At 47.3% G+C, this 14,411-nt stretch overlaps 1 protein-coding gene across 1 annotated transcript in view; it reads right to left on the bottom strand.

Annotated features, from left to right (window-relative positions):
* The window catches only part of DBH (dopamine beta-hydroxylase), a gene marked incomplete at its 3' end in the record, with an annotated part of 32,017 nt that extends 18,212 nt beyond the window's left edge, over positions 1-13,805 (bottom strand). The window contains exon 1 of the mRNA XM_083374858.1: positions 13,521-13,805. Within this exon, the coding sequence (XP_083230984.1) occupies positions 13,521-13,796 (276 nt within the window). The 5' untranslated portion in view covers positions 13,797-13,805. The remainder of the gene's footprint in view (positions 1-13,520) is intronic.
* Positions 13,806-14,411: the final 606 nt, after the last annotated feature.

The following is a 14,411-nucleotide window of genomic DNA, read 5'->3' as shown; positions in this document are numbered from 1 at the left end:
CTGCGTCAATGTCGGTGGACTCTTCCATGAGCCCGCTCCCGCCGTACGCAGCGTTCGCGTGGTGCATGCTCTCTCCTATGCTGCTGGGTCGGGGTTCGCTTGGGTCCACTCCGTCGTCCATGTCTCTGGCTAAGACCTCATCCTGGACCTCCTGGAAGGTCAGGTTCGGCCTCGCACAAAGCTTCTGCCGCAACTGTTTGTTGCGGAGGCCAAAGATGATCCGGTCGTGAAGCCTCTCATTTAAATTTGTGAATTTGCAAAGGCGGGCGGCCTGTCACATGCCTGCTATGAAATCTGCCATCGATTCGCGTGGCCGCTGATCCCTTTTTTTGATATGGAATCACCAGGTCAGCTCAGACATTTTCCGGTTGAAGTGTTTGTTCAGCTTTTCCACGAGGTCGTTGTATGTAATGGCTCCAATGGCTGTCGGTGCGCACAAGCCGATGGCCAGATCATGAACGGCAGGGCCACTTGTGCACACTAGAGCCGCGACCTTCATACCGTCCTCTGTGATCCGATTTACCCGTAGGTAAAATTCGACCTGGCTCAGGTGTGACTCCCAATGCTCGGGGCACCTGGGGTCGAAAGGCTGGATCTGGCCGATCTGTGCCATGCTAAGTCTGATTCTGCCAGTCCTGCTTCGTGTAGACCTCTAGCGCAGTGGCTAGCCAGTTGATGTAGAAAGGAGAGAGGTGAAAAGATGCCTCTTTCCACCCAGCGAACGATGCTGTCCCTTCGTGATTTCAGCTCTTTTGGAAGCAGGATCCCATCCTCATCGCCAGTGCAATGTTGTGGGTTCAGGAAACAGTCGACGCTAGGCAGATAGTTCAGCTCTTTATTAGGAGGTAGATTCAACAGGGGAATAGGGTTACCTGTGCCCTTTTTATACCTGGCCAGGTGTGCTGCCAGCCAATCAATTCAAACTGGACTTTCCCGCCAAAACTAAACCCAGCCTGCGGCAGTCGCGTTACAGTGCCATCTGGTGGTCTCTGTCGATCTGCGTTCTATACGCTGTAACTCCAATACATAGCAGTGGGGCCAGCTGGAATCCCATGGAGGTTTTCCTTGTAAGCACCAAGTTAGAAGCGACAACAGCTAGCAGCTAGAGAGGAGCTATGCTCCTCAGTGTTCGAATGGGGAGATCATCCGGAATTTTACAGCTTGAGTCATCACTCTGTTTTTCTGCAAGAATTCTGAAGCATTTCTTTACATACACCAGCTTGGGGTTGAGGCTGAAGCCAAAGAAGGCAGGTATGGAATCTGTTCTGAGATCAGGCCTGTTAGGATATTTATGAGATATGACAATTCATCCAGTAGAGTCAGGCATGAGGGAGAGACGCAAAAAAGACCAGCAAACTACCTCAATTGCATCACCAGAGCTCAAACATGGCTGAACAATCTCTAAGCATCCCTGCTTGCAATCTGGAGCTTCTACATGCCTCATGACTTAAGGTGAAAGTCTCCAGGATGAACAGATGCCTCTACTGCTGCTGGTGTGAATCACTCCCCCCCCGCCTTTATTGCTAATGACAGGTGTAATGTCGTGGGTCCAACGCAAGGAAGAGATGCCAGCCGGAGTACGTGTTCAGCTCTTTATTGGGGGGGTTAGCATACTGGAGAATGAGGGTTACCTGGCCTCCTTAAATACCTAGCCATGTAGGCGGACAGCCAATGGGGTTGGCCCTAGGTTTCCCGCTGAAACTAGGTTTCCTGCCAAAACCGTTCAGGCCAACGCCCCCTGGTGGCTGTTGCCAACACCCCCTGGTGCCTACATACATAACACCCCTCCCCCCTTAGAGAAGAACCACATAACAACTATAGAACAATATTATAACTATTATAACTATAACACTGTGTGTTAATAGAATGCAACTGTGGGGTGGTCACATAGCACACATAGTCTGCTAAATAGGCAGGTGTCCTGTGGGGCCTGGTGGACCATCTGGGTGTGGCTTGGCCCTGGACTTGGACAGCCGGCTCGTGAAGCCTCTGTGCTGGGTTGAGCAGAGCTGGTTGCAGGAGGCCCTCCTCCTCTGGTTCTGGTTCTGAGTTGTTTCCGGTTGGGCTGACCTCCCCTGGGGTGTGGCTATCCTGTTGGGCGTGTGTGGTGCACTCAGGGACCCTTCCTCTGAGCTGGTCGATGTGTCGCCTTATGTGTCTGTCCCCCTCCACCCCCACAATGTAAGAGAGGGGTCCAGTTTTCTCAACCATTGTCCCCAGAATCCATGGATGCCCTGCCCCATAGTTCCTTGCCCAGACCAGGTCCCCCACATTGAGAACCCTGTGTGCTGCTGCTGCTGCTGATGGTGGCCTATCCGTCTCTGCTGCTACTCCGTCCGGGTGTAAACGGTCTAGCTTGGTGATGAGACGTCGTCCCCATCGAAGTTCTGCTGGGCTCTTTCCGGTAGCAACGCATGGTGTAGTGTGTTGGGCAAGTAGAAATTTCGCCAGTCTGTGATGCCAGTCCCCGCTGATGATGCGCCGGAGTGCGTCCTTGGTCGTCCTTACCATCCGTTCAGCTTGCCTGTTAGTCGATGGATGAAAGGGCGCGGAGGTGGCGTGCCTAATCCAATTCGCCTTCAAGAACGCCTGGAAATCGGGCTTCCGGTGGCGGCGCGGCGCCGGAGACAGCCTTTTCGGGCTGCCCGCGGCTCAGCTGTGTTGTTTTCACCCGAAACAGCGCCGATCAGCTGTTCGGGTGGATTGGAAGCCCCCTCCTCGGGAGAAGAGGAGAGGGTGAGGCCCCAGGTAGGGGTTGAGTTCTCCGGGGCCGCCTGAGCTTAAAGCTTGGGTGGCTGAAGGATTGAACTCCCCCGTAGCCTGGGTTGCTCCCAGCTGTTCAGCGTCTCTGCTCCGTGATTTCTGGAGTGGAGCCAGGCGTTTGCGACCACCCCTGCCAGAAGGAAAGACCATGGAATAAAAGGAGCAGGCAGAGCGGTACAGGAGGATAAGGTGAAGAGGACTTTTATTTTTACTCTCTAGCTTAATGGACTTTATAAACTTAAAGTGAAAGTGCGTAACAAGTGAAAGTAAAAAGATGGCGGCTAAACCTCCCCCAAAAACTCTTCGGAGTGCTGGAACTTTTCCGGTGCAACAGACATCGTTGCAAGCTTTGCTTCCTCCTGCTGCATTGACATCGAAGGATTTACAAGATGCTCTTGAAAAACAAGCCCAGGTAATTTTGGAATCAATGGGTGATAAATTGGCAAAGATGGAGGAGAAATTGGAGAAATTGGAGGAGAGAATAGAAGAGAGGATGGAAGAGAAGTTCAGTGCGATGAGGGTAGACATTTTGTCTACAGTGCACAGTGTGGCTGAATGTGTGCAAGATCTGGATGAAAAAGTGGAAGACCTGACTCAAAAGAATGCCATATTAGAAGTAAAGGTACTGAAGAATGAAGATTTAAGAGACAAAATGGACAGAGAATTGAGTCTTGTTCAGTATTATCAGATGCAGTATGCTGTTAGAATCAGAGGCTTAAAAGAAAATATTAAGGAAGACCTAAAGCAGCTGATTTCTGAGGCTCTGGAAGCAGTACTGAAATAAAGGGATGCATGGATAAAGTGTTTTGTGTAAATTCATGGATTGCTAGACAGAGAAAGCTACCTAGAGATGTGGTGGTTTATTTTGCAAAGAGGGAAACTAGAGATGAAGTTATTCAAGCTGCCTATGATACTAAAGTTGTGATTGCTGACCAAGAAGTTTTGGTTTTAAAAGAAATTCCTCCAAAGATTTTAAGGAGAAGGAAGGATTTTGCATTTCTTGTGCAGGAGCTCAAACAACGTGATATAAGGTTCAGATGGGAGATTCCAGTTGGATTGGTGGCGATGCATGAAGGCAAAAGGTACCGTCTGGTCACTGTGACACAGGGGCGTGGTTTTTATAATAATGTTTTAAAAGCAACCCCACTACCACTTCTGGAAGCTGCAAAGGGATCTGGAGAAGGAAAACTTCAAGAGGCTGAAGCTGGACAGACAGAGGAGAATGGTGCTGGAGGAGATCAAGCTACAACTTTTTTGGCTGATCCTGGAGAGCAGAGCGTGCTGCTTTAAAACGAGCAAAAAAAAATAAAAGAACAAGATCAGCAGAAGTCTATGGAACTTTCAAAACGTACTTACAGCCAAGCAGTGGGAGGAGCACGGCCTAAAGGAGATAGTGGGCCTATTAAAGATGTGCTCCAACAGCTTTGGGATGACATGCATGGCGACTAAATTTTTAACTTGGAACGTTAATGGACTAAATTCACCACAGAAGAGGAAGAAAGTTTTTCAATATTTAAAACAATTCAAGATAGATGTTATATGTTTGCAAGAAACGCATATTAGGGCTATGGACCAAAAGTATTTATCGAACTTAAGGTTGGGCACGCAATTCGTTGCTTCTGCAATGAATAAGAAAAATGGAGTGGTTGTTTATGTTAAAAGTGCTTTAACAGCGGACTTAATTGAAGCAGATAAGCATGGAAGATACGTTATGATAGAGTTGCTGTTAGAAGGTAAAAAGACGCTTTTAGTTGGATTATATGCTCCTAATCAACAACAAGCTGATTTTTTTAGTTTACTTCACACAAAGCTTACCCAGTTGGATTATAAATCGTTTATTTTTATGGGGGACTGGAATGGTGTTTTGGATGTACAGATGGACAAGGCTGGTTCTTTTAAGCGCGTTCCAAGTCATGCTAGACTGCCTAAATCCTTTTTTGAAATGAAGGATGATTTGGAACTGCGAGATTTGGCGTGATATACATTTGCATGAAAAGGATTATACTTTTTTTCCGACAGACATCAATCTTTTTCCAGGATCGATTTTATTTTGTTGACTAATGACTTTTTTTCAAGGATTAAGAAGGTGAAGATATGTGCAAGAACTATTTCTGATCACAGCCCAGTCTGGCTAGAGATTAATAAGGAGAATAGAAATAGGCGCTCGTGGCGCGTAAATGAGAATTTGTTTAGAAATCAGAGAAATGTGGAAGAATGTAAACAGCGGATGAAGGATTTTTTTGAAATTAATATGAATAAGGACACTTCTATGGACATGGTTTGGGATGCTAGCAAGGCCTATATGAGAGGGGTGTTGATATATATGAACAATAAACACAGACGTACTTTGGAAGCCAGGAGGAAAGAATTGGAGAATGAAATTAAGGAAAAAGAAAAGGCTTTGAGTTTGAATCCAGCGGATGTGAAGATTAAGGAGGTTATTAAGCTATTAAGAGGACAATTTGATAAATTAATGGCTGACCAAGTGGCAACCAGTTTGCGGTTTGCCAGGCACAACACCTTTTGCAATGCTAATAAACCAGGTAGATGGCTAGCTTATAGACTGAGGAAAAAGCAAAGGGCTTCTAATATAGATAAAATTGAGCATAAGGGAAGGGTTGTGTTTCAACAGGATCTTACTAAGGATGCTTTTGTGGATTTTTATTCTAAATTATATGCTAAGGAGAAGATTAATGAAAAAGACATTGATGTATATTTGGAGAATGCTAGCATTCCGGTTCTTACGCAAGCACAAAAAGAGGGGATTAATCAATTGATAACAGAAGAAGAAATTCTTATAGCAATTAAGGAACTGAAGGTGGATAAAGCGCCAGGTACGGATGGTTTGACTGCGGCTTATTACAAAAATCTACAATTAGAGATGATAAAACCGTTAAAGGAACTGTTCCAGACAATTCAGAGGGGGGGAAAGGTGCCTCCATCTTGGAGAACTGCTTTTATTTCTTTGATTCCGAAGGAAGACCAAGATGCTACTCAAGTTAAAAATTATAGACCGATATCACTTTTAAATACAGACTACAAGATATTTGCTAAGGTGTTGGCTAATAGACTGATGAGGGTTCTGCAACAGGTGATTCATGGGGACCAAACGGGGTTTATTAGTGGTAGGCAAATGAAAAATAATGTGAGGCATATAGTTGATGTGTTAGAGTTTTTGGAAAGGAACAACCAGATCCCTGCGGCGCTAATTTTTTTAGATGTTGAAAAAGCTTTTGATCAATTGAATTGGCAATTTTTGATGAAAGTTTTAGATAAAATGAATTTTGGGGATAATTTTTTGCAACCAATTAGGGCATTATATCAAAAACAAACTGCCCGAATAATAGTTAATAATAGTCTGACAGAAGCATGTAATATTGAGAAGGGCACAAGGCAAGGGTGTCCGTTATTGCCCTTGTTATTTGTATTAACATTGGAGATATTGTTGGTTAAAATACGGAATTCGGAAAAAATTAAGGGTATACAAATTAGAGATCAGGATTATAGATTGAGAGCGTTCGCAGACGATCTGGTTGTTACAGTGACCCAGCTGGAGAACTCTGTTGTGGACCTGATGGAGATAATAATACAATATGGGAAGGTTTCTGGATTTAAAGTTAATACACAAAAAACTAAAATTCTGGCCAAAAATATGACAGCTTCGCAAAAGGCTCTCTTAGAAGGATTAACTGGATTTGAGATTGTTAAAAGGGTTAAATATTTGGGGGTGCTTTTGTCGCCCTCTAATACAAAGTTATATAAAAATAACTATGAAAAATTATGGGGGAAAATTCAAAAAGAAATGGAGAGCTGGGAAAAATTGCAATTGTCTTTGTTGGGGCGAATCGCACCAGTGAAAATGAATGTCCTGCCTAAATTCTTATTTTTATTTCAAATGATACCGGTTCTTAAGAAAGATTCTAATTTGGAGGAATGGCAGCGAGGTATCAATAAATTTGTTTGGGCAGGGAAAAGGCCACGAGTTAAACTTAAGATTATACAGGATACTCGTGAAAGAGGTGGTCTTAAAATGCCTAATTTTAAATTATATTATGAAGCTGCTGCGTTAGCAGGAATAAGTGATTGGATCAATTTGACACAAGAGAGATTATTAAATCTTGAGGGCCACGACTTGTTGTTTGGCTGGCATGCATATTTGTTGTATGATAAGAAGGTAGATAATGTATTTAGAGTGCATATTTTAAGACAGGCATTGTTGAGAGTTTGGAAGAAGTACAGACATAAGCTAGATTGTAAGATACCATTGTGGGCAATCCCAAAACACGCAATAGAAAATATAAATGTTGGTTTTAAACATGATGTGACTACATACAAGGAGATTTTAAGCTTGGAAAGAAATGTCTGGTGTTTGAAACCATATAGCTTCTTGCGAGATGAGAAGATTGTTCAGACTTGGTTTCAATATACTCAGCTACGGGCCAGGTGGAAAGAAGATCAGAAAAATGGTTTTACAATGACTGATGAAAATCTGATAAAGCAAATCAGAAATCAGGGTCCAGCACATATCAAACGGATATATCTTGCTTTGATAGAAATTGACTCAGAAACAGAACTTGTTAAGGATTGTATGATTAAATGGGCCCAAAATATACAAGAAGTTATTACAATGGACACATGGGAAAGGATTTGGGTGAGGAACGTAAAATTCACACAAGCTCAAAATCTAAGAGAAAATTTTTATAAAATGTTTTACAGATGGCATTTAGATCCTAAAAAGCTGGCAAGTATGTATCCGAACTATCAACCTAAATGCTGGAGGTGTGGTGAAGAAGATGCAACATATTTTCATATATGGTGGACTTGTAAAAAGGTTAAGGCTTTTTGGATAAAAATTTGGTGGAATATGCAGAAGATTTTTAAGCAAAGGATAAAGTTTTGTCCGCAAGTTTTTTTGTTGGGAATAATTACAGATGCTAAGGTTGTGGACACTAAGTTGATGTTGAATTTAATTACGGCAGCAAGACTCTTAGTAGGTCAATACTGGAAGAAGGAGGAATTGCCGACTATAGAAGAATGGACTTTAAAGGTTTCTGACCTGGCAGAGATGGCAAAGATCTCGGCTTATTTGAAAGATCATTCGCAAGAACGTTATGTTATGGAGTGGAGAAAATGGATTGAGTATATCCAGAACAAATATGGGACTAAGAAGTTTCATGTAGCATTTGAATAAGTCTTCCTTTTTTTTCCCTCCTTTTTTTTCTTTTCTCTTTTTTATATATCTTATATTAATAGTGTTTGTAGTTATCCTATATAAGCTAGAGAGAGATAGATCTCAGAGTTTATGGTTGTTAGCATATGGATGTTTATGATTGGGTTTTTTTTGGTTTTTTATACCTTGTACTTAGCTCTGGGAAGTCGGGGGGGGAGGGGAGGGGGGGAGGGGTAGGGAGGGAGAGATAGGGGAGGGGTAGGGGGGATTGTTAAAGATAAAATGTATGATAAAACTTTTCAATAAAAAAAAGAACGCCTGGAAATCAGTAGCGGTAAACTGAGGCCCGTTATCTGATACAAGGACGTCGGGGAGGCCGTTTGTGGCAAAGAGAGCTCTGAGCACCTGGATTGTCCTACCTGAGGTCATGTTGGGAACAGGGACTACCTCCAGCCACTTGGAGTGGCTGTCCACTACCACTAAGAACAGTTGGCCCTGAAATGGCCCTGCATAGTCAATGTGGATGCGGGACCAGGGTGTGTGTGTGGCCTCCCACCTGTGTGCGTGGGGCATTTCTGGCCTGGATCTCTGGCACATGTAACAGGCCTTGACCCGTTCCTCAGTGTCCTTGTCCAGCCCTGGCCACCAGAGTAGCTTCTGGCCAGTGCCTTCATCCTGACCACCCCCGGATGTCCCTTGTGTAAGGATTCCAATACTCTGTCCCTGACTGCAGTGGGAATGATGACCCTGCTTCCCCAAAGTAGGCAACCCCGGTGCATGGAGAGTTCGTGTCGCCTGGTGAAATCAGGCCCCAGAGACTTGTCCTGCCACCCCGTGCAAACCCATGAGAATTGTCAGTTGCTCATGAGTTGCTCATGATGTTGTCAGCAGCTGTGCTGGTTGCAATGTCCTTGACATGTACTGGGCATTCTGATAGTTCCTGCAGTGCTAGGATTTGTGTTGCTGGTGCTGGGTCTGGCTCAGTAGTGTTTATGGGTAGCCTACTTAGACCGTCTGCGTGGCCCATCTCCTTCCCTGGCTTGTGCACCAGCTTGCAATTGTAAGCTGCAAGGAAGATGGACCACCGGAGCATTCTGGGGGACAGTATTTGGGGGGTCTGCTTGTCCGTGGTGAATAGGCCTAACAGGGGCTTGTGATCTGTGTAGACAGTGAACTCCCTGCCATACAGATAATCGTGGAACTTCTTGATTACGGCCACGATTGCCAGGGCTTCCCTGTCAATTTGGGCATAGTTCCTCTCTGCTCCAGACAGCGTCCTGGAATAGTAGGCTATGGGGATTTGAGCCCCATTAGGCTCGAGGTGACTGAGTACTGCACCCACACCATAAGGGGATGCATCGCATTCGATGCATATGGGCTTTGTCTCGATGAAATGGGTTACTGTGGACTTATCCGACAGTAGTGCTTTTAATGCCCTAAAGCTTTGCTCATGGACGGAAGTCCAGGCCCATGCTGCCTTTTTATCCAGTAACTTGTGAAGTGGCTCTGCAATGGCTGCCTTGTGTGGGAGGAATGTATGATAGAAATTTAGCAGGCCCAGGAATGCCTGTAGCTCTGCCTTGTTCTTGGGTGTGGGTGCCAGTTTGATTGCCCTCACCTTGGACTCTGTGGGGTGGATTCCCTTGGCATTTACCCTGAATCCCAAGAATTCTGTGGAGGGAACACCTATTCTGCATTTCTCCCTCTTTAGTTTGAGGCCAGCTGTGCGCAGCCTGGATAGTACCTCCCTCAGCCTACCTGCCAGCTCTTCTGCTGATGCTCCTGCAATCAGGACGTCATCAAAATAAGGGCATACTCCTGGGATGCCCCTGAGTGTTTTCTCCATAATTTCCTGGAAAATGCCAGGGGCTACGCTGATCCCAAACTGCAGCCTGTTCACCCGGAACGCTCCCCTGTGTGTTACTATAGTCTGAATGTCAGCTGTTGCCCTAGTAACTGTGAGTTGCTGGTACGCCTGCGCAAGATCGAGCCTTGCAAAAATGGCACCGCCTTGGAGGGAAGCGAGAATGTGGCTGACCGTGGGGACTGGGTAAGTGTGCAGGTTTAGGGCGCGGTTCACCAAACATTTGTAGTCGGCGCAGATCCTTATTTCCCCGTTGGACTTGAGCGGGGTGACGATTGGGGTTTCCCACTCCCCCCCATCTACGGGCTCTAAGATTCCCTGGGCCACCAGCTTGTCCAGCTAGCACTCGATTTTGTGTTTGAGCGCGAAGGGGACTCGCCGCGGCCAGACCCTGACAGGGGGAACGTTCGAGTTAAGCTTGAACGAGATGGGGGGGCCTTGCAGACAGCCTCGACGGAGTCTCCCTGGATCTGGTGGATCCCAGAGACTGTGATTCCCAGGGCCTCAAACCAGTCTAGACTGACCAGGCAGGCTCTCCGGCCCTCTACCACTACAACCTCCAGGTGCTCTTCGCGACCCTTAAACCCCACCGAAATGGTAGCCTCCCCCCTTACCTTGACCGGCGAATTCTGGAAGTCGGTCAGGGTTAAATTTGTAGGCCGTAATTTAATCCGCTGCTTGCTCCGGCTATTAATATAGTTAAGGGTCTCATCCAAAATGATGGAGACCGTGGATCCGGAGTCAAGCTCTATGCTGCAAGGGATGCCTTGCAAGCGGATTGTTAATCTAATTTTGGGTTTGAGCAGCCGACGGCTACCCGTGTGGTTAATGGCCAGCCGGCTCTCAACATAGCCAATTCGTGTTTTGGTCGGGGCCCCAGTTCCTTCGAATGGCGACTCCTCCGGTTGCAGCTCGTGGATCTCCTCTCGGGGGCGGCGGCTACGACAGACCGCGGCTATGTGGCCTGTTTTCTTGCAGGCCCGACACATGGCCGACCGGAACTTGCAGAGGCTGTGCACGTGGTTTCCACCACACCCTGCGCACTTCTGCGGGTTGGTAGCATTGCTAGAGGGCCTGGGCTTGTCTGGGTGTCTGCCTCGCTGGTCGGGGGTCAATTTCCGCTGGAGGAGGTCGATGCTCTGCTCGTCCTCGGCTGTGGTGACCTGCCGGTGGATGCTGGCTGCCTGGCTGTCGGTTCTGGTCTCCTGGACTGCTTGGTTGGCCCCGCAGGCCGCTTCGTGGGCCAGGATGGCATCTTCGGCTTCCTGGAGCGAAACCTCCTCTCTTTCGAACAGGCGCTCTTGCAGCCGCCTGTCTCGTAGGCCGCAAACCAGCCGGTCCCGTAGCTGCTCCTCCAAGTTTGAAAACTTGCAGGTGACGGCGGCTTCTCATAGGGCTGCGAGGAATTCGGCACCGGACTCATTGGGGCGCTGGTCCCTTTTTTCGAACTGCGACCTCGTGGCCAATTTGGACTGCCGGGAACGGAAGTTGGCATTGAGCTTGGCAACGATGTCCTGGTACGCGACGGTGTTGATGGCCTCTGGGGTGAACAGGTTCGCGGTGATCTCTAGGAGTGCGGGTCCCCCGATGCAGAGCAGGGCTGCCGCCTTCATGCCATCCTCCGAGATCTGGTTGAACCGCATGTACAGTTCGGCGTGAGCCAGGTACTGGGCCCATGTCTCGGGGTGGCGGGTGTCAAATTCATGGGGTTGTCCAGCCCTCGCCATCGTGGTGTTGGTTTCGGGTCTTGGGTTGCGGATGCGGTGACCGGTGTGGTCCGGTGGCTGGCGGCCGTGTTGGGAGGAAGGAAGATTCCTCCTTCCTTCAGCGTGCGGTGCGCTCCCCAAGTGACTTCAGCTCCTTGTCGGCAGCAGATCCCACCTTCGTCGCCAATGTAATGTTGTGGGTCCGACACAGGGAAGAGACGCCAGCCGGAGTACGTGTTCAGCTCTTTATTGGGGGGGGTAGCGTACTGGAGAATGAGGGTTACCTGGCCTCCTTAAATACCTAGCCAGGTAGGCGGACAGCCAATGGGGTTGGCCCTAGGTTTCCCGCCGAAACTACGTTTCCCGCCAAAACCGTTCAGGCCAACGCCCCCTGGTGGCTGTTGCTATGCAGGTGCCTGCATACATAACAACAGGTGTCACTCAGAAAGAGATCCAAGGAAGCCCAAGAGGGGCAAGGGAAGCATGCTTCTGCAAAAACTCCGCTGCGGGTCTCATCTGGGCATGACCCACATTGCTGTGGGGTTACTCTTAGCATAGAGAGACTTAGTATTTAGGCATCAGAGTAGTAGACATCAATGTCTTCTTTTAGCAATTTTTCATACCTCAATATTTGATTTTTCTGAAGTAAATGTTCTCTTTTTCTTTTAACCAACTCTGTTGCTGAAGCATATTTTAGCAGGGGTACTGAGTCCTGCCACATTGAAACCACCACCAACTCCACTCATTGGATCCCCGACTTGGCGTCGCAGGTGAAGTAAGCCTCCTTCTTGTGAGGCTCATCTACCAAAGAACCCAGGTTTTAAGTTAAGGGGAGGCCATTGGGTGGGCTGTTGTGTGTACTATGATCTTTGAATCTGACACTCCTCCAGCCCATCATGCAATTTCCCCGACCTTTTGAATTTGTTCCGGGTGGGGATTTTTGCTGGCTTGTTATCCTTCTGATTGTGTCCCACCTTCCTAACCTTGGGATATTGTCATGACAACAGTGGCAAGATTGTAGTCTTGCCAGCATAGCTGGTCAGAAAAAGGCCCTTTCAGTGGGGCAATTGGGCCCCATTTTTGCCAGGGAAATGCCCAGGCTCACAGATGCGATTACACCTGGGGCATCTCACATTATGGGGTTCAGGGGTTCCCCTCAGAGGGTGGGACAGGTTCCTGCAGGGGCATCTGGGAAACATCCCCCCAAAAGGACTTTTCCCAAGCTTCCATGGCCTACAGTTTAGCTCTTCAAAATACAACCAAAATGATCTAGATATAATAAGAGGCAAAGGAATCAAGAGTGCCAAATTTATGCTAAAAGATAAAAACCCAAGAATCTGGTTTCAATTATGGTTTTAAAAAAATAAAAAATAGCTAAAGCAAGCATAAAATAATGACATATATTAACATCAGGTACATTCAGTGAAGTTTTAACATTAGCCTACTCAAACACAGACTGTTCCTTGGCTCGTGTCTTAAAACATAGCAGACTTAGAATCGTAGAATCCCAGGGCTGGAAGGGACCATGCAGGTCTTCTATTCCAACCCCCTACCCAAGATAGGAGTCTACCCAGACAAAAGGCTGCCCAATCTTTTCTTGAAAACTTCCACTGAGGTGCCCAAGCGTAGGACCTTACTTTTCACACCACAGGACTGGATAGGGCCCTTTCTTTCATCTGTCAAGCTCCTTCTGAATCTTGAATATCTTCCAAAATGTTGGCTATTCCCTCCAGCTTGTTGACGTCTGCAAATTTGATAAGCAACCTTTCTATCCCCTCATCTATAGCTAGATCTTCTCAATACCTGTTTCCTGATCTGATTCCCACCCCCACCCCAGGTTCACCCAGTCAATGACCAATGAAGGAGCTAGCCCTGGAGATATAGAAGCAAGGCTCTATCTTCCTCGGACACTCTCCTTGGAACTCAAAAACCATTTCTCATCAGTATCAACAGAGATCTCAATACCAGAAGGAAGCCCCTGGGTCTGAGTTTGGCAGAAGAACCCCTGCTTACCCACCGCAAAATAGAACTGGAGCCCATCGCTCCATAGGACAGCCAGATCTGCCTCCTGAAAGCCTCCACGGTCTGACATGCCAAAGAGAAAGCCATATTTCACCTCCTTGGCCATGATCTGGAAATGCACCTCTTCCAGGTGGTAGCTGATGTTCCAGGAGAGCTCCAGGAGGCCCTGAGGGTCCAGGGGCACCTTGAATGGGAAGTTCTCTCTTGGCTCTGTGCCTTGGAGGGCCACCACCAGGAGGACCAGGAAGACGGCGAGCAACGAGAAGTACATGGATGCCGCTTCCCGGACCCTGAGCACCAGGCAGGCTGCTCCCTTCGGCCTCCTCCCAGAGCTTAGCATTCTGGCCAGCAGGAGTCGTGCAGCCACTGGTTCTTTCCATTTATAAAGAGGCCCTCCTAGCAACTGGATCGGTAATTCCCCTTAATTACATTTGGTGGATGGAAAATCAGATTGTGCCACTGAACAGCCCTGCCTGTGTCCTCCTCCTCCTTCCACCTGGCCCAGGCGCTTGTCGCTTTCTGCTTCTCTCTAATTGCCTTTAATTGTTTGTGGACATCATCAGTGGGAATTTAACTGGACTGGATTAGGTTTTGTTTTTTTAATGTCCTTTTAATGCTTTTTGAAAGGCTGGCCTGGAAGTTGATTTGTCTCCCAAGTCTCTATGCGCTTTGTCTCTCTTTCTCTGCTGCTCCCTTCCCTCCTCCAAAATGGGGCCAGAGATGAGACTTTGTGGGAACTGCTGAGTGGCCAGAAAATCTCTGTACCATCAGCAAAAAAAAAGAAAGAAAAAAAGTCTGGGATCTCTCCCTAAAGCCCAGAGACCCACCCTAAGCTAAGCCCCAATGCCCCAGGATTCACAATTACCCCTTTCCATTGCAGGCGGAC

This window comes from Vipera ursinii (genome assembly GCF_947247035.1).
Source record: "Vipera ursinii genome assembly, chromosome: 16".
NCBI classification, from domain to species: Eukaryota; Metazoa; Chordata; class Lepidosauria; order Squamata; family Viperidae; genus Vipera; species Vipera ursinii.
The sequence above is the reverse complement of the archived record's forward strand: the minus strand, read 5'-3'. Positions and strand labels throughout refer to the sequence as shown.